The sequence below is a fragment of the Myxine glutinosa genome, chromosome 1, assembly GCF_964187855.1.
Source record: "Myxine glutinosa chromosome 1, kmMyxGlut1.1, whole genome shotgun sequence".
NCBI lineage: Eukaryota > Metazoa > Chordata > Myxini > Myxiniformes > Myxinidae > Myxine > Myxine glutinosa.
Window position 1 is genome coordinate 379089771 of NC_136261.1, and position 24513 is coordinate 379114283.

The 24513-nt window shown below is 44.8% G+C and overlaps 1 protein-coding gene across 2 annotated transcripts in view; it reads left to right on the plus strand.

Moving 5' to 3' along the window:
- LOC137415888 (E3 ubiquitin/ISG15 ligase TRIM25) overlaps nt 1-23781 on the plus strand; it is an 86465-nt gene extending 62684 nt beyond the window's left edge. For both annotated transcript variants that reach the window (XM_068101415.2, XM_068101422.2), the window contains exons 7-8: nt 7379-7438; nt 23176-23781. In XM_068101415.2, the coding sequence (XP_067957516.1) occupies nt 7379-7438; nt 23176-23693 (578 nt within the window). In that variant the 3' untranslated portion in view covers nt 23694-23781. The remainder of the gene's footprint in view (nt 1-7378; nt 7439-23175) is intronic.
- Nucleotides 23782-24513: the final 732 nt, after the last annotated feature.

Here is a 24513-nt window from a genome sequence, read left to right on the forward strand (position 1 = left end):
GTGCCCAACAGGTGGTTGCAACAAGCAAGGTAACCAACAAACAGGAGAAAACTAAAGATGTGAGGGGAGTAAATATCCTCATCTGAAACCACAAGGATTGGGAGAGGTAGTGTTCACAAGGGCAGAAATATTTGCAGGTCGTGATGGGTAATGACGCGATATGTTGGCGTAACACGAGCTTGAAGTCCCTGGAAGGAAAATTTGGATTGAATCCACTTCAGAAAGTAGTTCCACAAATTGGATAAAGGAATGGATTTTAGCAGCAAGTAGAGATTTTGGGAGTTTGACTGGAAGGGTTACTGTAATAACTAATAAGGGGTTCATCCTCGATAAATTAGGGATGGTGCGAGATCTATGAGCGCAGAGGGATCAAGACTGGAGGAAATCGATATATAAATGGAGCAAATATAATATATATGTATGTATGTCCACTCATCACCCATTCGTTGGACATCTGACCTGACGTCACAAACAATTGTAACCTGAAATACTTAACATATAGTACCCTGAGGACCCAAAAGACCTCCTCCCCCCTCCCCCCAACCTCCTGAGGACGCATAGGACCGAGAAGACCCCGAGGAACCAAATGATCCAGAGGAACCAAAAGACCCCAAGGACCCAATGGACCCCAAAGACCCAAACACCCAAAAGACCTAAAACACTGAAAAGACCCAAAATACCCCAAAGACTGAAGAAATTATTCCAAACACTGGAATGTTTCCAAAGACCCCAAGAGAACCAAAAGACCCTGAAGACCCCAAATATCCTTGAAGACCAAAGATCAAAAAGACCCAAAAGGCAGAAAAGACCCTGAAGATCCTGAAGACTGAAAAGACACTGAAGACTGAAAAGACACTGAAAACCCCAAAAACCCTTAAAGGGGAACCCAAACATATTATTTTTTCTGAAAACCATTGACTATCATTAATCACCATCAAATTTTTTTATATTTTATTTTGGTATATAGAATCGAGGCTCCTGTCAGAGCTAACACATTGAACATGAAAACATGCACAGATGCATAAAACATGTAATAAAGGGAGCAGCAGACAAGAGGGGGAGAGAGGGAAGCACACAAGCACAACAACAGAAGAGAACAGGGACATCGGTAAATCTGTGGAAGGGGGAGGGCTGGGGGAGGAGGAAGGGGTACATTGTATAAAGCAAATTGACACTTCAAGGAATTTCAGGAAAGAAGTTGGGGATTTAAAGAGGCGGATTTGGGGTGTTTTAACGGGGGTAGAAAAGATCAAGGTTTTGGATGGGGGAAGATAAGAGATGGTGGTGAACAGCTGTTTTATTGACCTGGAGGGAGGAGAGGGATTGAAGAGAGTGTGGGAGTTTGTGCCTCTGGGAGAAGAGAGGAATGAAGGAGTGAAGGTGAGCAGAGAGTCTTGATTTTGGCAGTTTAACCATAAGAGGGTTGCAGGCAGATCTTGTGCTACCTGTAGGAATATTTGGGGGACAGAGCACAGAGAGAGAGCTGGGGGGGGCAAGCCCAGAGAGGAGTCGGTAGAAGACGGAAAGACCACCAAACTGCCTGCGGTGAGTGAGTGAAAGGCCCTTGGAGTTCGCTTCATCGCGGGATATTCCAATGATTCTGAACGCTTTGGTTTCAACAGCGTGAAGACGAGCTAGGTGTGAGGCAGGAGCACCAGCCCAGAGGGGAGAGCAGTATTCCATTGAGCTGCGGATGAAAGCCTTGTATGTGGTGAGGAGCTCAGAAGTGCCCAGAAAGGACTTAACACGGCGGAGGATGCCCAGTCGGCGACTGGCTTTGGAGGCCAGCTTGGAAAATGTGGTTTTCCCAAGAAAGATCATGGCAGATAGTGAGACCCAAAAGCTTGAGTGACAGAACTTCTTCAAGAGGATTGTTGAGAAAGTTGATGGGAGGGTTGTCCAGATGGTCTTTCCGGAGAGACAAAGTGAGAGTGAGATTTGTCAGGATTGAAAGACATGTTCCACTTGTTTGACCAGTTTGTGATATTGTCCAGGTCTGTAGAGAGTAAAGAGGCTGCTGCCTGCCGAACTGAGGGTTGGGATATGGAGTGGCAGAGAGTGGAGTCATCAGCAAAGAGATAGAGAGGATTTTCCAGAGTCGGAGAGATCATTGATGAAGACCAGAAAAAGCACAGGGCCCAGAACACGACCTTGAGGAACTCCAGCCTGAACAGGAGGGGAGAAGAGAGAATTCCATTCATGGCCACCCGTTGACTGTGACCAGAAAGGAAGTCTGCAAGCCATGCATGGAGGTTTCTATGGATACCATAAGAGGAGAGTTTGGTGAGCAGAGCGGGTGCCAGACCTTATTGAAGGCACGAGATATGTCAAGGGAGACAGCTCTGATTTCCTGTTTGGCATTGAGGACCTCCATCCATTGTTGACAGCAGAATCAGCATGTCCAAAGTAGAATGGCCTGGTCTTAATCCAAATTGATGATCCGAGATCAAGCCATTGGAGAAGAGGAAGGAGTGCCGAAAGTGCCAAAAAAGAGCCTGGGACTGTCAATTTTCGAGTTTGCCAGTGATGTCACATTGTGAACTCACCATGATCCTGCCGGCGGCGATACATAGAGAAACAGTGCATTGCGAGCTTGAATTCCAACACAGATTGGGGATGATCAAGAGGGTGGAGGGGCATGTGGGATGATTGTGGGTATTGTTAGCTCGAGTGACGGTTGATGGTGGATTGTGAGGGGATGGTGAAGGGGGAGGGGTCTGGAGACAGTTGAACTGGCAGAGGCAACAACAGAGGCTGCAGGTTTACAAGAACAACTGGATCAGGAGGACTGTGGGAGTGAAGAGGGTGGATATTAGGAGAATGGATGAACTGATGGAGGAGATTGATGTGCAGATGAGCTTGATGGGGAGATTGGTGAAATGCCGGCTGAGATGGGCTGGACGTTTGGTGCAGATGGGGGAAGAGAGAATGGCAAAGAGAGCGGATAGGTTGACGGAACAAGGTTGGAGGAAAAGAGATAGACTATGGTTGAGATAGGAGGTTTGTGTGAAGAAGGATATCAGTAACGTGTGGGTGGTTGGAGAGTGGAGAGTGGACAGTGTTGGTGAGGACAGAGGAGGAGTGGAGGAATATCGTGTTCAAAGCAGGGCAGGAGCTTGGTGCCATCAGACCTCACGCCTTGTAAAGGAAAGGAGGAGAACAACAACATCTCAAAAAGTTGTGGACGAGTTATGACAAAACTTGGTGCATGAGTTGGGTAAATGACAAGAACAAGTCAATTCGATTTTGGTTCAGGTCCGAATCCAGATCCGGCCTATCAGTGGATAGAATATAGAACATGCAATCATACATCAATTTTGTTATGACAAAGGAACGTTATGGACCAGAAATACAAGACTAACAGTGTTTAAATCCTTTTTCACACAAAGTAAAAACAATAACTTGAATTCCACAGAGTTCTAATCTAGGATCTGGGATGTAGCAGGACAGGCCAGCGATGGAGAGAAATCGTCTTTTGTGCTGAGAACAAACATTTTGCAGGTCAACTCGCAGCAACCTGTGGAACTCTGAAAACACTCCCTTTGTTTGGGCAGTGTATAGGCTATTCATATCGTATTAATACGTCATTGCGGTATAATTATCTTCAACGATAAAAGTCCTTCTTGGTCATGGGAGATAAGATCGTGGGTTCTGAAATAATACACCGCTTTAATTATGAACGTTAGTTAGTGCAGTATTATTGGCCTGTACATAGTGTCATTGGAAGAGCAATGACACGTATGCTTTCGATATGATTATAAGAATCGGTTTGTTTGTGTTTCACACTGAATGAAAAACATAAAGGTAAAGTATGGCGATTGTGATGCATGACAGGTTTGACCGCTTTGACGACGTGTTCGGCCTGAATGGCATATTAATTAAAATGGCAGTCATTGGAGTTAGCTGTCGTACGCCGTAATGAAATCATAGACATAATGACGTGGCGTGATGGACGGACACAAAACTGCCCTCCTTTAATATGGAGATGAGGTCATGAGTTGAGAGTGTGAAGAATCAGGACATGAACTTGGCGTTTAAAAAAAGAAAAAGAAAAAGTCAAGTCAATGGTTCTGATCATTGATTCATTTTTTTATTCTTCTCATGAACTGGTAGACAGTGTGGTGAGTGTGACTAGAGTGAGTGATAGGTTGATGATGGTGAAAATGATGATTGGAAAGCTCTTGGTGAACGTCATCTCGGGATATGCTCCGCAGGTTGGTCGAAGCGATGAAGAGAAGGACAAGTTCTGGTGTGCGATAGAGAAGCTGATGGAAAACGTGAAAGATGAGGAAGTTGTTGTGGTAGGAGGAGACCTAAATGGACATGTGGGAAGGAGTATGGATGGTTTTGACGGAGTTCATGGGGGTTATGGATATGGTGTGAGAAATGGAGAAGGTGAAAGGATTTTGGAGTTTGCTGATGGAGCTGATTTGTTGATTTGTAATACTCAGTTCCAGAAAGAGGATAATAAGCTTGTTACATACACGTCAGGTGGGTCGACGACAACCGTTGACTACCTGATGGTGCGTAGGCGAGATAGGGGGCACCTCCGAGACACAAAGGTGATCCGGGGGAGGAGGCTGTTTCACAGCACCATTTGGTTGGCTGCGACGTAAGGGTGAAAGGTGCGAGGAGAGCTCGGCGGGTGAAGTACCAACCGAGAATGAAGGTGTGGAGGTTGAAAGAGGTGACAGTAAGGGAGGCATTAAAAGAGAGGCTGAGTAGGTTCGAGGATGATGTGGTTGAGCTTGAAAGTGGTTGGATGTCAATGAAAGCTAGTCTGTTGGGAGCCGTTGGTGAGGTATGTGGATGGACAAAAGGACCACCGAGGCACTCGGAAACATGGTGATGGGATGATGAAGTTGGAAAGAGGATTGACGAGAAGAGGAAGAAGTTCAAGGAGTGGCAGAAGGCGAAGGGTACGGGAGCAGAAACAGCAGAGCATGAAAGTTATAAGGCAGCCAGGAAGGCTGCAAAGAAAGAGGTAGCAAAGGCGCAGGAGGCATGTAGGAAAATGTTCGGAGAACGCTTGGATTCGGAAGAGGGTCAGAAAGCAGTATTCAGGATTGCAAAGCAGATAGCGAAAGAGAGGTGTGATGTGATGGGGGTGAGCTGCTTGAAGGATGAAGTGGGACAAATCGTTGTCGACCCAGATGGAATTAAAGGAAGATGGAAAAGATATATGGAAATGCTGTTGAATACAGAGAATGAATGGGATGGCAACATAGAGAGTAACCCAGTTTTAGGACCGGCAGAGAAGATAACTGAGAAGGAAGTTGAGGAAGCGATAAAAGCAATGAAGGGTAGAAAAGCGGGAGGGCCGACGGGAGTTGTGGGAGATATGTTGAAGGCAGCAGGAAGTTGGGGTGTGAAGAGAATGACAGAGATCTGTAATCTGGTGGTGAAAGAAGGCCGCATTCCAGTGGATTGGGAACTGAGTACCCTCGTCCCTCTATACAAGGGGAAAGGTGACCCTCTGGAGTGTGGCTCGTACCGAGCGATAAAGTTATTGGAGCATGGAATGAAGGTATTGGAAAGGGTGTTGGAGAGGAGGATAAGGAAGAAAGTGAAGATCGACGAAATGCAGTTTGGATTTATGCCAGGAAGAGGAACGACAGACGCGCTTTTCATTGTGAGGCAGTTGCAGGAGAAGTACATTGAGAAGAGGAAGAAGTTGTTTCTTGGGTTTGTTGATCTGGAGAAAGCATTCGATCGGGTTCCACGCAAAGTATTGACATGGGCATTGAGGAAGTTAGGAGTGGAGGAATGGTTGATCAGAGTAGTGAATGCAATGTACAAAAGAGCACGCACAGCTGTAAGGACGAAGGACGGGAACAGTGGTGAGTTTGAGGTGAAGGTGGGAGTGCATCAGGGGTCGGTACTAAGTCCACTACTATTTGTAGCTGTGATGGAGGTGCTGGCTCAGAACGTAAAGGAGGGTTTACCGTGGGAGTTGTTGTCTGCAGATGATCTGGTGTTGATTGCGGAAAGTATGGATGGACTGAAGGAAAAGATGAACACGTGGAAGGAATGTATGGAGACAAAAGGTCTGAAGGTGAATATCAGAAAGACGAAGGTGATGGCAAGTGGTATAGCATGTGCTGAGGTGGAAAGAACTGGGAAGTGGCCCTGTGCTGTGTGCAGGAAGGGTGTCGGAGTGAACTCCATTCAATGTACAATGTGCGCTGAGTGGGTTCATCAAAAATGTAGTGGTCTGAGAGGGTCATTAACCAGTGTGGCAGCTACAATCAAATGTAAGGTGTGCACAGAGGGAGCTGCAGATGGAGGAAATGTTGAGTTGGATCTTGGAGACGGCGTGAAGCTGGAAGGTGTGAAAACATTTTGCTACCTCGGAGACATGCTGAATGGAGAAGGTGGATCAGACTCGGCAACGGTTGCTCGAGTGAGATGTGCATGGAAGAAGTTTCGGGAATTGAGTGGCGTGCTGATGATGAGGGGAGTGTCGTTGAAGCTGAAGGGAAAGGTGTATGCTGCATGTGTGAGAAGTGTTATGATTTATGGGAGCGAGACATGGGTAATGAACGTAGAGCAGCAACGAAGGTTGGAAAGGGTGGAAATGCGAATGGTTCGACGGATGTGCGGAGTATCGTTGAGAGAGAGAGGAAGACAAATGATGAATTGCGAAAGATGATGGGAATAGAGCCTGTGATTGATGCTGTGAAGAGGAACAGGTTGAGATGGTTTGGTCATGTGTTGAGGAAGGATGAAAGTGACTGGTTGAGAAGAGTGATGGAAATGAATGTAGAAGGAAGTGGAAGACGGGGAAGACCGAGAAAGACTTGGCTAAAGATGGTGGAAGAAGAAATGCGGGCAAGGGGGTTAACAAGGAGAGATGCAGAAAATAGGGCAAAATGGAGAAGATTGTCATGGGGACTGCAAGGCTAACCCCGCTCTAGCAGGGAAAATGGCCTTTAAAATGCATGTTGTTGTTTGTTGTCTCATGAACTGGAATTCCAAAGGTTCCTTGAATCATTCACATGTACTCCAAATCATTCACATGTACCTTGAATCATATGATGTTCAATTCAGTTGTTTTTATTTTCTTCTGGATTCAAAGTTAACAGGAACTTGAGTTGTTCCTCTGGTTCCAGTTAACAAGGGTTCATTCTATATTGTGGAGAAAACAAATTCGATTTTAGTCCATCAGAGGGAAGTGTAAGAACAATGTTGTGAAATTTCCTAAATGAATCGATGAAAATTAAATAATATTTTAATATAAAATGGAGGTTCCATTTATCTTCCCCAATGTTTGTTATATTTTGATATTTGGTTGAAAGATTTAAAAAATCTTCAAGAATATGAAAACAAGAGAATTTCACATCTTTTATTTTTTGTTCATCTTTACTCATTTCCACAGAAGGGCTGGTGGAGCATAAGGAGATGGTTGACCTGGATCAGATCAACTTGATAAACCTTTGTAAGTGATGGGAAATGGGGAGAGAGTTCTTCTTCTTCCCTCATTTTAAGATCATTTAAAATTTCATATTTCCTCGTTTTCATTCTTTCCTTTTTCTACTATTTTATTTCCCTCTTTATATTTTATTTCACTCTATTCCACTCGATTTGCCCTCTTGCCAAGTGGCACAAGACCCAAAGGTTGTTTAATTGAAGGATGTCCAACCAGGAGGTGGGGATAGTCCAAGCTTGCATTTATCTCACAGGTAAAGTAAAGGTGATAAACACAGTCCAGAACAACATTGTACAAATGAAATCACTGAATAATGGCTTTTCTTAACCCACCACCCTTCTCTAACAATGTAATCGGAACTATAACTTTCTTGACAATTACTAGTTAGTTCTACAAACAGAAGCCGGTATAAATTGCTTGTTCATTTCAGATAGTTCACACTCCAAAAGAACAAGATATTTCCCGATCTCACATAAACATATCGCATCAACAAACATTTCCGAGTAATATATAATAAATAATTAATACAAATCTCATCAGAACCAGATGTGTATTAACCATTCACTGTACCAATACACCGCCTAATTGTCACCAGTAAATATGTTGATTGGTTTTTGTCTTCTAAAAACTCTGATCCCTCGTTCACAGCTTGTGTGAGGCACACAGATGTTTCTGCACTGTACAACAACAACAACAACAACAACATGCATTTTAAAGGCCATTTTCCCTGCTAGAGCGGGGGTTAGCCTTGCGGTCCCCATGACAATCTTCTCCATTTTGCCCTATTTTCTGCATCTCTCCTTGTTAACCCCCTTGCCCGCATTTCTTCTTCCACCATCTTTAGCCAAGTCTTTCTCGGTCTTCCCCGTCTTCTACTTCCTTCTACATTCATTTCCATCACTCTTCTCAACCAGTCACTTTCATCCTTCCTCAACACATGACCAAACCATCTCAACCTGTTCCTCTTCACAGCATCAATCACAGGCTCTATTCCCATCATCTTTCACAATTCATCATTTGTCTTCCTCTCTCTCAACGATACTCCGCACATCCGTCGAACCATTCGCATTTCCACCCTTTCCAACCTTCGTTGCTGCTCTACATTCATTACCCATGTCTCGCTCCCATAAATCATAACACTTCTCACACATGCAGCATACACCTTTCCCTTCAGCTTCAACGACACTCCCCTCATCATCAGCACGCCACTCAATTCCCGAAACTTCTTCCATGCACATCTCACTCGAGCAACCGTTGCCGAGTCTGATCCACCTTCTCCATTCAGCATGTCTCCGAGGTAGCAAAATGTTTTCACACCTTCCAGCTTCACGCCGTCTCCAAGATCCAACTCAACATTTCCTCCATCTGCAGCTCCCTCCGTGCACACCTTACATTTGAATGTAGCTGCCACACTGGTTAATGACCCTCTCAGACCACTACATTTTTGATGAACCCACTCAGCGCACATTGTACACTGAATGGAGTTCACTCCGACACCCTTCCTACACACAGCACAGGGCCACTTCCCAGTTCTTTCCACCTCACCACATGCTTTACCACTTGCCATCACCTTCGTCTTTCCGATATTCACCTTCAGACCTTTTGTCTCCATACATTCCTTCCACGTGTTCATCTTTTCCTTCAGTCCATCCATACTTTCCGCAATCAACACCAGATCATCTGCATACAACAACTCCCACGGTAAACCCTCCTTTACGTTCTGAGCCAGCACCTCCATCACAGCTACAAATAGTAGTGGACTTGGTACCGACCCCTGATGCACTCCCACCTTCACCTCAAACTCACCACTGTTCCCGTCCTTCGTCCTTACAGCTGTGCGCGCTCTTTTGTACATTGCCATCACTACTCTGATCAACCATTCCTCCACTCCTAACTTCCTCAATGCCCATGTCAATACTTTGCGTGGAACCCGATCGAATGCTTTCTCCAGATCAACAAACCCAAGAAACATCTTCTTCCTCTTCTCCATGTACTTCTCCTGCAACTGCCTCACAATGAAAAGCGCGTCTGTCGTTCCTCTTCCTGGCATAAATCCAAACTGCATTTCGTCGATCTTCACTTTCTTCCTTATCCTCCTCTCCAACACCCTTTCCAATACCTTCATTCCATGCTCCAATAACTTTATCGCTCGGTACGAGCCACACTCCAGAGGGTCACCTTTCCCCTTGTATAGAGGGACGAGGGTACTCAGTTCCCAATCCACTGGAATGCGGCCTTCTTTCACCACCAGATTACAGATCTCTGTCATTCTCTTCACACCCCAACTTCCTGCTGCCTTCAACATATCTCCCACAACTCCCGTCGGCCCTTCCGCTTTTCTACCCTTCATTGCTTTTATCGCTTCCTCAACTTCCTTCTCAATTATCTTCTCTGCCGGTCCTAAAACTGGGTTACTCTCTATGTTGCCATCCCATTCATTCTCTGTATTCAACAGCATTTCCATATATCTTTTCCATCTTCCTTTAATTCCATCTGGGTCGACAACGATTTGTCCCACTTCATCCTCCAAGCAGCTCACCCCCATCACATCACACCTCTCTTTCGCTATCTGCTTTGCAATCCTGAATCCTGCTCTCTAACCCTCTTCCGAATCCAAGCATTCTCCGAACATTTTCCTACATGCCTCCTGCGCCTTTGCTACCTCTTTCTTTGCAGCCTTCCTGGCTGCCTTATAACTTTCATGCTCTGCTGTTTCTGCTCCCGTACCCTTCGCCTTCTGCCACACCTTGAACTTCTTCCTCTTCTCGTCAATCCTCTTTCCAACTTCATCATCCCACCACCATGTTTCCGAGTGCCTCGGTGGTCCTTTTGTCCATCCACATACCTCACCAACTGCTCCCAACAGACTAGCTTTCATTGACATCCAACCACTTTCAAGCTCAACCACATCATCCTCGACCCTACTCAGCCTCTCTTTTAATGCCGCCCTTACTGTCACCTCTTTCAACCTCCACACCTTCATTCTCGGTTGGTACTTCACCCGCCGAGCTCTCCTCGCACCTTTCACCCTTACGTCACAGACAACCAAGTGGTGCTGTGAAACAGCCTCCTCCCCCGGGATCACCTTTGTGTCTCGGAGGTGCCCCCTATCTCGCCTACGCACCATCAGGTAGTCAACGGTTGTCGTCGACCCACCTGACGTGTATGTATCAAGCTTATTATCCTCTTTCTGGAACTGAGTATTACAAATCAACAAATCAGCTCCATCACCAAACTCCAAAATCCTTTCACCTTCTCCATTTCTCACACCATATCCGTAACCCCCATGAACTCCGTCAAAATCCTTTCACCTTCTGCACTGTACGGACCTCAATATTCGCGTTCCCAACATTCGCGGACCCCACACATTCACGGTTGATAAAATGCGACCTGCTACTACATTCACGGCCTTGTACCCCTATATGCGTGGTTTTTCACTGGCGCAAAAAATATTTCTGATCGGGAACCGTGAGTGATTATTTAATTATATCTGTTGCTTCGTTTAAAGTCTTACGATTCCTTTTCTATGATTCCACATGCTGCTGTCTCCCAGCAACCATTGAAAATTGTTGAAAATACTGTGATTCTGTTTAAAATACCTTTAGTCTGTGTAATATACTGTTTTATTTGTAAGGCCAAGGCTGCAAGGCGTGCTCTCGCGAGATCACATACGATCCTATCAGTGGGAAGTGCACGTGCTCATTCACAAAACACGGAACCAAACCACCAACATGACCAGCAATGTAGCATCGCATTGCAGTCTATGCATGATTAAATTGTTCTCCTCAAAGCAATCCTTCCTTTTCTCCAATGGCCGCATCTCAGATAACCAATTTGGTTTCAGACCAGGTCACACTACCTTGGACATGCTGCTTTGACTCACCCAACAATGGATGGAGGCCCTCAATGTCAGACATGAGATCAGGGCCAGCTTTCTAGCCATATCGGGGATGTGGAACATAACCGGAACTTCCGATAAATTTGGAAGAACTGAACCAAGAACCGGAACGGCCAAAAAACACGAGTTCCCAGTTCCGCTTGGTCTTTATATTTGTGCTCCGGTCACCCACCAGCGTCAAATAACTCCCCAGTTTTTTGAAAGGTTGTGATGGCGTTCACCACTAAATGAAGCAAAACTTTAAATTTCTTTCATTTTTTTTGGATCTGCACAGTGAGGAATAGTGATGGATGGAAAAACTTATGGAGACAATCTGAAGGAACACACTGTCGAAACCTGAAGCGGCACCATGACAATGAGTATGCAACAGTGTGCCAAGCTGAGGATCATGCTCTCCGTTTTGTCACCGAGATGTCCCTGCCAGCAGCAGTTTATGATCGCAAGGCTCTTCACAAAACAGAAGGTCCGCAAAATCATTAAGGATTCAGGAAGGCAATACCACAGATTGTGTGTCGTAACATCGTTCCACTTACATTTTTTCAAGATTAGAGATTCCAGAATACTGCTGGGGAGTTGGCAAGGAAGTTGAGCATCTACTCACCAAGAATGTATGTGAAATCCAATCACTTGCCTTTTTGAAGAGAAGAAGCAAGAGCTGAGGTCACTCCTACGCAGAAAACTTATCTTCGCTAAGATGGACTGTGGAACTCGCTTGATGAAATAGTACCTCGCGATCAATGTTTAATCCTTCGAGAAGAATCTTCTCTTTGTGAAGACCATTGCAGTGAAAGGCACCTAAGGGAGATATAAAAGTGAGGACATGAAACGGCTCGTCCAGAAAATGCTAACAGACATAGCACACAGAAGCAAAATATTTTGAGCTTCAATGTGGATAATGCTGACAATATGATCAAGACAATTAAACTGATGAACAATGATGATGAGTAAGATAGAGAAGAAGAAGGTGGAAGACCAGGATTTGGAGGCTGAACAACGAGGAAATGCAGGAGCTCTTGTGGAATTTGAAATTTAGGCAGACAACTTGGCAGAAGACTCCGGCCTTATTGTTCCTGTCCATTTGGTTGATGATCTGTCACTCCTGTGTGCATTGAAACGATGTGATTTCGCTGCTCACACTCTTCAGTTCGCTATCACGGACGGATTGAATGCCAGGCCAACACAAGCTGTGATCTTAAAAAGCTCGACACGTTCGCAAGGTCAGAACACCGTACCTGCTTCCTCTGGAGGAGAAATGAAAAGGTCTAACACCAATCACTGGCAATGAGACAAGATGGTCAAGTCTTGATTCGATGCTTAATAGGCTTTTAACTTTGGGCAAAGTGTACGTGGAGTCGGGAACTGCATATCAGGAACTGTGTCTTTCTGCATCTGTCTGGAGCAACATCAAACAAATATGTGGTGTCCTGAAGCATCCCCAAAATGTCACTACTAATTTGCAGGCAGAGGGTTGGACTTCAGGAGAATTTCTGAAATATTGGAAAAGTCTCCATTGAATTCTACAATGAAAGAACAATCTCATGTCATGCAATATCCCGTCATCCATGGAAAGAAATGAGGTATCTGTGAAGGCAAACTGATTATTTTTGGCTGGGGTCTATGTTGATCCTCGTTATCTCATCCTGTTTTGCGAGGCCCAGAAGCTCCAGGTAAAGGAAGAATTGAAGTACGAGGCTCTTCGGCTGACGAAACTTGATGTGCACAAGGAAGAAACTAAAGATCAGAAACCAGAAGAGACAGCTCTGAGAATGAAGACAAACAGTGTGAGGATGATGAGCTTGAAGCTTTCCTGGATAAGCAAGAGCGAAGGAAAACCATCAGTGACGTCGGCAGTGGCACATTGAGGAACTCAGAAGCTGAACTTCAAACCGCCTTCCATCAAGCATGTTTGGTCAATAAAAACTTGGGAAGATTGAAAGTTGGCAGCGGCACAAGTCCACATTTCCCTGATATTATTCATGGATGTGCGTACACCGTGTGAGCACTGTACTCGGGTATCTGTTCTTCTCGGCTCGGAGAGCTCGGTTCTTCTCGGCTCTTCTCGGCACTGAAATTCATTCTCTCGGAGAGATTGCCAAATGTGAAGTATGGCTTCTTGGAGTCGATGCTATTCCTATGCCAAAATGGCTTTTGATCTTCATTACATGTTGGGTTCAATAAAAAATGGATTGTCTGTCGATAAATTACATGCAACATGTGTTTAAAAAAAATGAAAGCCTATTCTTTAAATTTCATTGTTGGGTTCAGTCTTGCCAAGCAACTGGTTCCGCAACTGATTCCGCAACTGATCGTGTTAGGCTGGAACCAAACCCGAACCATTTAGCTTTGGTTCTGTATCATTGAGACACATCTTGAGCCTTTGATATAGTCTGGGGTCCTGCCTTGCTCTCCAAACTCTCCAACTATGACAAAGTCAACTCCACTCTTGGATTACTGACTTCCTCTACTCTCGTAGCCAACGTGTGCCTCTCAACGGAATCCTTTCTTCTCCTCCTTGTCAAGGCTGGAGTGTCCCAAAGGCAGTGTTCTAGGCCCAGTCCTGTTACTGATCTTTATCAATGATCTCTGATTCTTGAAAAAAATCCTATTTGCTGATTAGTCCACACTCTGCCGTGACATATTTTATCCTTCAGACAGGCAGTCTGTGATCTCTTCCCTCTTGTCCTCTAAGTCCTTGATAAAATTACAAGCTGGTTAACACTTGGAATGTGTCTTACTCTTGATAGATTGCTCTCCGAAAGGCAAACGCCCCCTCATATACTCTCTCAACCATCCTCTTGAGGAAGTTCAGTCACTCGCACTCCTGGCTCTAACTATCGTCTAACTATCAGCCCTAATCTTTCTTGGGCAAACCACATTTCAAATTTAGCCTCCAAAGACAGCCGCTAACGATTTAATAATCCATCATACAAAGTCCTTCCTTGGAACACATGAACTCATTTCCACCGACAAGACATTCATCTGCAGCTTGATAGAGCACTGCGCTCTCCCTTGTCATGGCTGTCATGCCTCACACATTGCTCAGCTTGGTGCCATGGAAACCAAGGCCTTCAAGATCATTGGAATCTCCACAATGAAGGTGAGTATATAACAACAACAGGCATTTTGAGGCCATTTTCCCTGCTAGAGCGGGGGTTAGCCTTGTGCGCCCCATGACAATCTTCTCCATTTTGCCCTATTTTCTGCATCTCCCCTCGTTAACCCCCTTGCCCGCAATTCTTCTTCCACCACCTTTAGCCAAGTCTTTCTTGGTCTTCCCCATCCTCTACTTCCTTCAACATTCATTTCCATAATTCTTCTTAACCAGTCACTTTCATCCTTCCTCAACACATGACCCAACCATCTCAACCTGTTTCTCTTCACAGCATCCATCACAGGCTCGATTCCTATCATCTTTCGCAATTCATCATTTGTCTTCCTCTCTCTCAACGATACTCCACACATCCACCGAACCATTCGCATTTACACCCTTTCCAGCCTTCGTTACTGCTCAACGTTCCTTACCCATGTCTCGCTCCCATAAATCATAACACTTCTCACACATGCAGCATACATCTTTCCCTTCAGCTTCAACGGCACACCCCTCCTCGTCAGCACGCCACTCAGTTCCCGAAACTTCTTCCATGCACATCTCACTCCAGCAACTGTTGTGAGAGTGATCCACTTTCTCCATTCAACATGTCTCCTAGGTAGCAAAATGTTTTCACACCTTCCAGCTTCATGCCATCTCCAAGATCCAACTCAACATTTCCTCCATCTGCAGCTCCCTCTGTGCACACCTTCCACTTGAATGTAGCTGCCACACTGGTTAATGACCCTCTCAGACAACTACATTTTTGATGAACCCACTCTGCGCACATTGCACATTGAATGGAGTTCACTCCGACACCCTTTCTGCACACAGCACACGGCCACTTCCCAGTTCTTTCCACCTCACCACATGCTTTACCACTTGCCATCACCTTCGTTTTTCCGATATTCACCTTCAGACCTTTTGTCTCCATACATTCCTTCCACTTGTTCATCTTCTCCTTCAGTCCATCCATACTTTACGCAATCAACACCAGATCATCTGCATACAACAACTCCCATGGCAAACCCTCCTTTACATTCCGAGCCAACGCCTCCATCACAGATACAAATGCAGTCATCTGAAAAAGTATGTACACCCCATGTAAAGTTTTGACTTTTTCAACATATTTCAACATACAGCTATTTGATCTTCATTTCAACAATATTGATAGATAAAGGTGATATAATATAACAAATATCATGAAACATTTACATTTTGTAGTCCATTGTATAATTTAAATAAACATAAATGCAAATTTTCGCTTGTGGAAAAAGTAAGTACACCCTTGGCTCTAATAGGTGGTATTGCCCCCTTTGGCAGAAACAACCTCAAGTAGGCATTTCTTATAACTGTCCGCCAGTCTCTGACATCGACTGGGAGAAATTTTTGCCACTCGTCCATGCAGAAGTCTTTCAGCTGTGCGATGTTTGAGGGGTTTCTTGCATGCACAGCTCGTTTCAAATCCCCTCCACAACATCTCGATGGGATTTAGATCCGGGCCTTGACTTGGCCATTCCAGAACCCTCCATTTCTTTCTTTTCAGCCATTCCTTGGTGGATTTACTGGTATGTTTAGGGTCATTGTCATGTTGCAAGGTCCACCTTCGGTTGAGCTTCAACACTCCGACAGATGGCCTCAAATTATCCTCAAGCACCCTCTGGTACAATGAAGAATTCATCGTGGAATTCTATGATAGTGAGCTGCCCAGGCCCTGATGCAGCAAAGCTGCCCCAAACCATAATATTTCCACCACCATGCTTTACAGTTGGTATCAGGTTGTTGTGGTCAAATGCTGTTTTTTGGTTTTTGCCAAACATGTCTACTGGTACTGTGGCCAAATAGCTCTACCTTTGACTCATCTGTCCAGAGCACATTGTTCCAGAAGTGCTGGTCTTTGCCTAGGTGTTCCTTGGCAAACTTTAGTCTTGCCCTGATGTTATTTCTGGGCAGCAAAGGTTTCCTCTTGGCACACCTCCCATGTATACTACTCAAAACAAGTGAATCCTCTTGGATTGCGCTGAGGTTCGGGCATGGAATTTCTAGGAGGAAGTATAATTTGTATGCAATGAAAGTACATGTAATATGGGATCGAGTAAGATCGAGTAAGCTTCACCAGTGCGCGTGCGCGAATTTACGTCACGTCGGCAGCGAGAAGGGGTTCCCCAACACGAACCAATCAGGAACTGCCACGTCACACTTATATGATCTCAGAATTCCTGTGACAGGAATTCGCGTTACACTGGCTGGAAGTCATTCGCTAGAGGCGCTTCCTCAGCGCTAATAATTTAAGGGTCAAAGGAAATTTTTTTGATCATTTTTGTAAGTATGTCTTTTTAAGCCAGATAGGGTTCGAATATTCCCCTTTGGGTTGTCATTTGGACTATCGACAAACCGATGTTATGGGACATGCAATCATTGCACTTATCTTTATAAACTTTTAAAGTTAACCCAGATTTCCTTTTCATGGATTTGAAGCACGAACTTAGTCAGACTAAACTGACAAACTGCCTCGAAACACCCATTGTGACACCTCATGCACCATTTGCACGTGTTTTGCATGAATGTCATTCCATGCATGCCAATTTTAGCAATAAAATGGCTGAGCATTTTCCATTCATCATCACTTGAAATTTGAAGATGGATCGATGACAACTCAGCATCCAAGACAGGGGAAGGGCCATTGGCTGGCTACAAGATGACCAAACTCAGAGAACTGTGGCTCAGCGTCTAAATGTAAGCCAAGGCGTTATCGGCAGACTCTGGCAGAGGTTCAGGACAACTAATGCTGTTCAGAATCGCCCCCGTTCTGGAAGACCCCGATCAACAACAGCACGAGAAGACCGCTTCCTGATAACAGCATTGCGACAGCGCTTTTTGACCGCATGGCATCTTTGGGATCAACTCAGAGCTGCCAGAGGCACCAGCGTGTCCGACCAGACCATTAGGAATCGTCTGCGAGACCGAGGTTTGCGATGCAGGCGTCCTGCAGTCCGACCACTGCTACTTGACCGTCATAGAAGGGCTCGCCAAAATTGGTGCAGACGTCATATCCAGTGGAGCCGTGGTCAGTGGGCAGAGACAATGTTCACAGATGAGTCCCGCTTCTCGCTCCAGTTGAATAATGGCCGGGCTCGGGTTTATCGTCGTCAAGGAGAGAGATTTGCTGATCTCAACGTTGCTCAACGTCTACCATTTGGAGGAGGAAGTGTGATGGTGTGGGCGGGGATATCCATGAACCGCAGAACCCCTCTGTACGTCGACAATGGAAATTTGAATGGTCAGCATTATCTCAACGAGATTGTTCAACCTCTGGTAATTCCACTTCTGCAACAGATTGGACCAGGAGCTTGGTTCCAGGACGACAAAGCAAGACCTCATCGTGCCAGGGTGGTGACCGACTTCCTGCAGCAGCAGAACGTTCAGCACATGGATTGGCCTGCATATTCACCCGACTTGTCACCCATTGAGCATGCGTGGGATGAACTCGGGCGGCGAGTTGGATCACATCACGTCCCTGCCGTCAACCTCCGGCAACTGGCTCAGTGATTAGTCGCAGAATGGCAAGCGATCCCTCAACATTATTTCCAACGCCTGATTAACAGCATGCGCCAACGTTGTCACGAATGTGTGAATGCTAACGGTGGCTACACCAGTTACTGAAGCTTCTGCGACTTGTGTGAACATCATTTTGGGGGGTGCATGACTCTTTTTCATCAGGGTAATAAACTAGTGTCTCATCAAAAGTTTTTGTTTTGTGTTTTCTGTTCTTGAGCCATCAAAGAATTATTTTGTCATTAGTCGTCACCATTTTAGCTCGTTAGCTTATATTTTATATGCACAAATATTTTTGTCCCTTAACTTCTTTTGAGTGGAAAAGATCAAATTTGTGCAGCCTCTTTCTAATGGTAGACTCGTGCACTTTGATATCAACAGTGGCAGGAGCTACCTGTAGGTCCCGTGATGACATTCTGGGGTTCTTCGCAACTTCTTTCAGCATGTTGCGGTCTGCTCTTGGGCTGAACTTGCTGGGGCGGCCTGGCCTGAACAAGTTGGCAGTTTGGAATCTTCTCCACTTGTAGATGATCTTCCGGGCAGTCGAATGATTGATTTCAAATTGTTTGGAGATCTTTTTAAATCCCTTCCCAGACTCGTAGGCATCTATAACCTTCTTTCTGAAGGCCTCAGAGAGCTCTTTTGATCAAGGCATGGTGACCCCGCACACTTCAACAACAAAGAGCAAACCAAACTAAATGTCTGAGGTTTAAATAATAGTCAGGTTCACGATGTCAATAAATTATATTTCGTTCAAAATCATGGTAGATTAGCAAACCTATACATTTTTGGAAAGGTTATAGCATAAGGAAACTAAAAATCAATGTTTACATTTGGAGAGATACCTGTATGGCGGCCATTTTGGATTTTCAAAATGGCCACTGTAAAATACATATTTTGTTCTATTTCTGCCTCTAATTACCCTAAAAACTTTTTAAAATATACTAAACCTATATTTTCAGGGACAAGGAATCAAATGAAAGTATCAAATTAGTGTTATGGGGAATGGTAAGACACGAATCAAAGGTTTTGAATTGCAAAATACTGTCTTTATATTCGCGATAAGTTGCATAATCAAATACATGTTATCATTTTGTACAGGCAGTTAATAACATCAAAATGTGTCACAATAATTCATATCCCCAAACATACACAGGCAGTCAGCAAAATCATATATACACATGCAGTCAGTATAACTTCACATCTACACAGGCAGTCAATGACAAAATATACACAGGCAGTCAATGGCATCAAACATACACGATTACAGAATATGCCATTTAGAGTTCGTCATCACTGTCCTGTGTGTCGTATCCGACAATATAGTCCGCATCGTTTTCACAGTCCGTTCCACACAAGCAAAGGTCGGTCAAATTGATTGGCAAATCGAATTGGTCGAATGGTCGATCGAATCGAATTCGATGAATCGAATCGAATCGAATCTCGAATTGGTCGAATGGTCGAATGGTCGATCGAAGCGATTGGTCGAATGGTCGAATTGGTCGAATGGAATAGGTCGAATTGGTCGAATCAAATTGGTCGGAATTGGCAAATGTAAACATTGATTTTCAGATTTTCCATGTAATAACGTTTCCAAAAATGTATAGGTTTGCTAATCTACCATGATTTTGAACGAAAAAACATAATGAACTTGACTATAAGACAGGTTCCTCCAAGATCCTCTCTGACGATATTCTAATCATTTGCATCTGAGCTAGTGCACCTGATTTTAATTTTAGGTATTTGAAGTAGTGATAAATGTCAGGGTGTACTTACTTTTTCCACATGCGAAATTTGCATTTATGTTTATTTAAATTATACAATGGACTACAAAATGTAAATGTTTCATGATATTTGTTATATTATATCACCTTTATCTATCAATATTGTTGAAATGAACATCAAATAGCTGTATGTTGAAATATGTTGAAAAAGTCAAAACTTTACATGGGGTGTACTTACTTCTTCACGTGACTGTAGTCGTGGACTTAGTACCGACCCCTGATGCACTCCCACCTTCACCTCAAACTCACCACTGTTACCGTCCTTCGTCCTTACAGCTGTGCGCGCTCTCCTACATTGCCCTCACCACTCTGATGAACCATTCCTCCACTCTGATGAACCAACTTCATCAATGCCCATGCCACTACTTCGCGTAGAATCCTATCGAATGCTTTCTCCAGATCAACAAACCCAATAAACAACTTCTTCCTCTTCATGTACTTCTCCTGCAACTGCCTGACAATAAAAAGCGCGTCTGTTGTTCCTCTTCCTGGCATAAATCCAAACTGCATTTCGTCGATCTTCACTTTCTTCCTTATCCTCCTCTCCAACACCCTTTCCAATACCTTCATTCCATGCTCCAATAACTTTATCGCTCGATACGAGCCACAGTCCAGAGGGTCACCTTTCCCCTTGTATAGAGGGATGAGGGTACTCAGTTCCCAATCCACTGGAATGCGGGCTTCTTTCACCACCAGCTTACAGATCTCTGTCATTCTCTTCACACCCCAACTTCCTGCTGCCTTCAACATATCTCCCACAACCCCCTTCGGCCCTCCCGCTTTTCCTACTCTTCATTGCTTTTATCGCTTCCTCAACTTCCTTCTCAGTTATCTTCTCTGCCGGTCCTAAAACTGGGTTACTCTCTTTGTTGCCATCGCATTCATTCTCTGCATTCAACAGCATTTCCATATATCTCTTCCATCTTCCTTTAATTCCATCTGGGTCCACAACGATTTGTCCCACTTCATCCTTCAAGCAACTCACACCCATCACATCACACTTCTCTTTCGCTATCTGCTTTGCAATCCTGAATACCGCTCTCTAACCCTCTTCCGAATCCAAGCATTCTCCGAACATTTTCCTACATGCCTCCTGCGCCTTTGCTACCTCTTTCTTTGCAGCCTTCTTGGCTGCCTTATAACTTTCATGCTCTGCCTTTTCTGCCCCCGTACCCTTCACCTTCTGCCACTCCATGAACTTCTTCCTTTTCTCGTCAATCCTCTTTACAACTTCATCATCCCACCACCATGCTTCCGAGTGCCTTGGTGGTCCTTTTGTCCATCCACATACCTCACCAACGGCTCCCAACAGACTATCTTTCATTGACTTCCAACCACTTTCAAGCTCAACCACATCATCCTCTACCATAATCAGCCTCTCTTTTAATGCCTCCCTCACCGTCGCCTCTTTCAACCTCCACACCTTCATTCTCGGTTGGTACTTCACCTGCGGAGCCCTCTTCGCACCTTTCACCCTTATGTCGCAGACAACCAAGTGGTGCTGTGAAACAGCCTCTTCCCCCGGGATCACCTTTGTGTCCCGGCGGTGCCCCCTGTCCCGCCTATGCACCAACAGGTAGTCAACGGTTGTCGTCGACCCACCTGACGTGTATGTAACAAGCTTATTACCCTCTTTCTGGAACTGAGTATTACAAATCAACAAACCAGCTACATCAGCAAACTCCAAAATCCTTCCACCTTCTCCATTCCTCACACCTTATCCGTAACCCCCAAGAACTCCCTCAAAGCCGTCTATACTCCTTCCTACATGTCCATTTAGGTCTCCTCCTACCACAACAACTTCCTCATATTTTACGTTTTCCATCAGCTTCTCTGCTGCACACCAGAACTTGTCCTCTTCCTCTCTCCGACCGACCTGCGGAGCATATCCCGAGATGACGTTCACGAAGAAGCTTTCCAATCATCATTTTCACCATCATCAACCTTTCACTCACTCTAGTCACATTCACCACACTGTCTACAAACTCCTGAGTTTGAGTCTATGGGCTATCACATATCACTATCACATGCAGACAGGTCGGTTGTCACCGTCTTCTGCGGCCTCCTTTTTTGTCTTGCACCCTATATCCTCTCCATGCTTTTCGTCTCTTCCACTCCCTCCTGGCATCTGCAGGACATGCAGTTCACAAACAACCCTCTTCTGGTGAAACTCCCAAAATCCAGGATCACTGCTCACCTCCACTCATTTGTGTCCTCTTTTTCCCTTTGGACTCACCTTCCTCATTCTCTTCAACCTCATTCTTCCCTGCAGGTGTTCAAGGCAGTGAGCTGTTCACCACTATCTCAGATCATCGTCAATCCAAGACGGTGATCTTTTCCACCCCCGTTAACTCAGACCTCCCCCCACCCCCCTCCCACCTCCAATCCCACCTTCAACATTTCCAGTTTTTGCTTCCTGAGAGTTTCCTTCTTTATCCATCGTCTGCACCACATGCATCCTTCCCTGACCCCTCATGGCCCACCCCATTATTTGCCCAAGTCTCTGTCTATTTATCCTTCAACCCTGCTGTTGGATCATCCCGCTCTCTCCACTGTTCCTTTTGTTCTGTTGTGTTCTGATCCGTTTTGTGTTGTAGCTCTTCAATGAGCCTTGACTCTGTATACAAAAATAATGATAAAAAAACAAAGATCAATCAGAGATTTGAGACCCTTGCCAGGACTTGTTTTGAGTGGTGTATTTTATGCGACAAATAAATTAATGGAAGGATGTACTCGATGAAAGGTCGTTGCTTGCAAATGAAGGGTCTAAATGGTCTAGTTGGAAATGTGCACTGCCATCTAAGCTATCTGGGCGACCCTGACCGAGCATGCAATTTTCCCACACATAGAATTGCCACTCTTTTTCTGTCAATGCTTCTGGGGCATTATTTAATTATTTCATCCTGTTCATTAATGTAATTGCTTCACTCCGTCACCAGTGCTGTTTCCAATACTACGTTGACATGGATTTGTCTCCCCATTGGAGGAAGACCCTCTCGTGTTCAGGCCATTGGTTGGCAGCGAGTGCCCCAGAAGAATTGACGGAAAGAGTTGCAATTATACGTGTGGGAAAATTGCATGCTCAGTCAGGATTGCCCAGATAGCTCAGATGGCAGAGCAGAGAGCACTGGTATGGTTTTCCAGAGGACCTGGGTTCGATTCCTGGTCTGGGCATGTAATTTTCCCACATATTTCAATTTTATTAAAAGGTCCGTCATGGCGATAGAAAAGTGTATTTAAATAAATAAATAATGCAAGGTGTTGGTAGTGAAGTAAATGAATAAAAACGATTGTTAAAATAAAGGGTTTTTTTGTATGATAAATGTGATTCCCAAAGTTTATAAAAAGGGATTAATGCGTTTAACACAACGTGTTTGTCCGTTTGTCTAACCATGTCCGCGACCCTGTGTCATGTCTGCAGATGGACGGACCCCGAGTCTGGACCTAAACTCTGCAAATCGACGGATCAAGATCTCCCGGGACTTCAGGAAGGCGACTCGATCTGGGACCGATCAAAAGTACCCGGACCATCCTGATCGATTTGATGTTTGGCCACAACTTGTTGCCTCTGATTGTTTCTCCTCAGGTCGTTATTACTGGGAGGTCAATGTGAAGTCGAGTCGTTCGTGCAGAATTGGAATCTGTTTAAATTCCATTGGGCGAAAAGGGGAAAAGAGTGGGTTGGGAATGAATGCCGAGTCTTGGTGTTTACAGAAATATGAGAAACTATACTCCGCACATCACAACTTTAAAAAGACCGCCCTGTCCGTGTCAGGGGAACCTGAAAGGGTTGGGTTCTTCCTGGATTGTGAGGTAGGAGAGCTGACGTGTATTTGGGACTCACAGGTCCTGCACGTGTTCAGGGGCAACTTCACGGAAGAGGTTAAACCCGCGATTGGGGTTTTTGATGATGGTTCCGTCCGGTTTTCTTTGTTTTGATGATTTTTATCTTCATTTTCTACATTTTGTTTTTTCATCACGAACTGAAGGTTATTTTTGGTTCAAACAATAAAATAATTTGATTGTTCATGACGATGTGGTTATTGATTCATGTTTATGTTATAAAGCTTATATAATTTCATAAGTTCATTGTTTATCTTGTGTTATGCTCACATGGTTTATTGTGTTCAATAATGTTTAATAATATTGTGTAAGGATTGCTCAATAATGACTGCATGCTTGAGGTGTATCTCAGGTTGACTGCCAGTTCAGCTGGGGAACCAGAAGAGCTGCTTTTTCTTAATTTTCTTCCAATTTTATTTTCATTCTTCTGTTAAGACCTTCCTTATCTACCTTCTTCCTCCCTACCCCCCCCCCCCCCTCCCGCCACCATCCCTCTTTGAGGCCTTCACATAATTTAATGGGTGAAAATCTTGTGTGTGTCGGTGAAGTAAAAAGAAGATAGAGTGATTTTTGGCATCTGCAGATTTTTGGCTCATGAAGAGGATTATCTTTATTCCCGCCTTTCTTCCTCAACGGCAAGCCTGCCGATCTTCGACCGCATGCTTCTTCTTCCTCACTCTATCTTCTTTTTACTTCACCGACACACGCAAGATTTCGAAGATCGGCAGGCTTGCCGTTGAGGAAGAAAGGCGGGAATAAAGAGAAAGACAAGCACCCCGTTTTGCGACGAGGCACTCGGCCTGTGAGGTCCCGTGGAGAAGTTCAGTGATCCCCCAGAGGGCTGCCAGTTGGAGGCACCGACCACGTAGAAGTGACAGGTGTGGAGCTGGTGTGGAAGAAGGCTTGTCGGGGCATG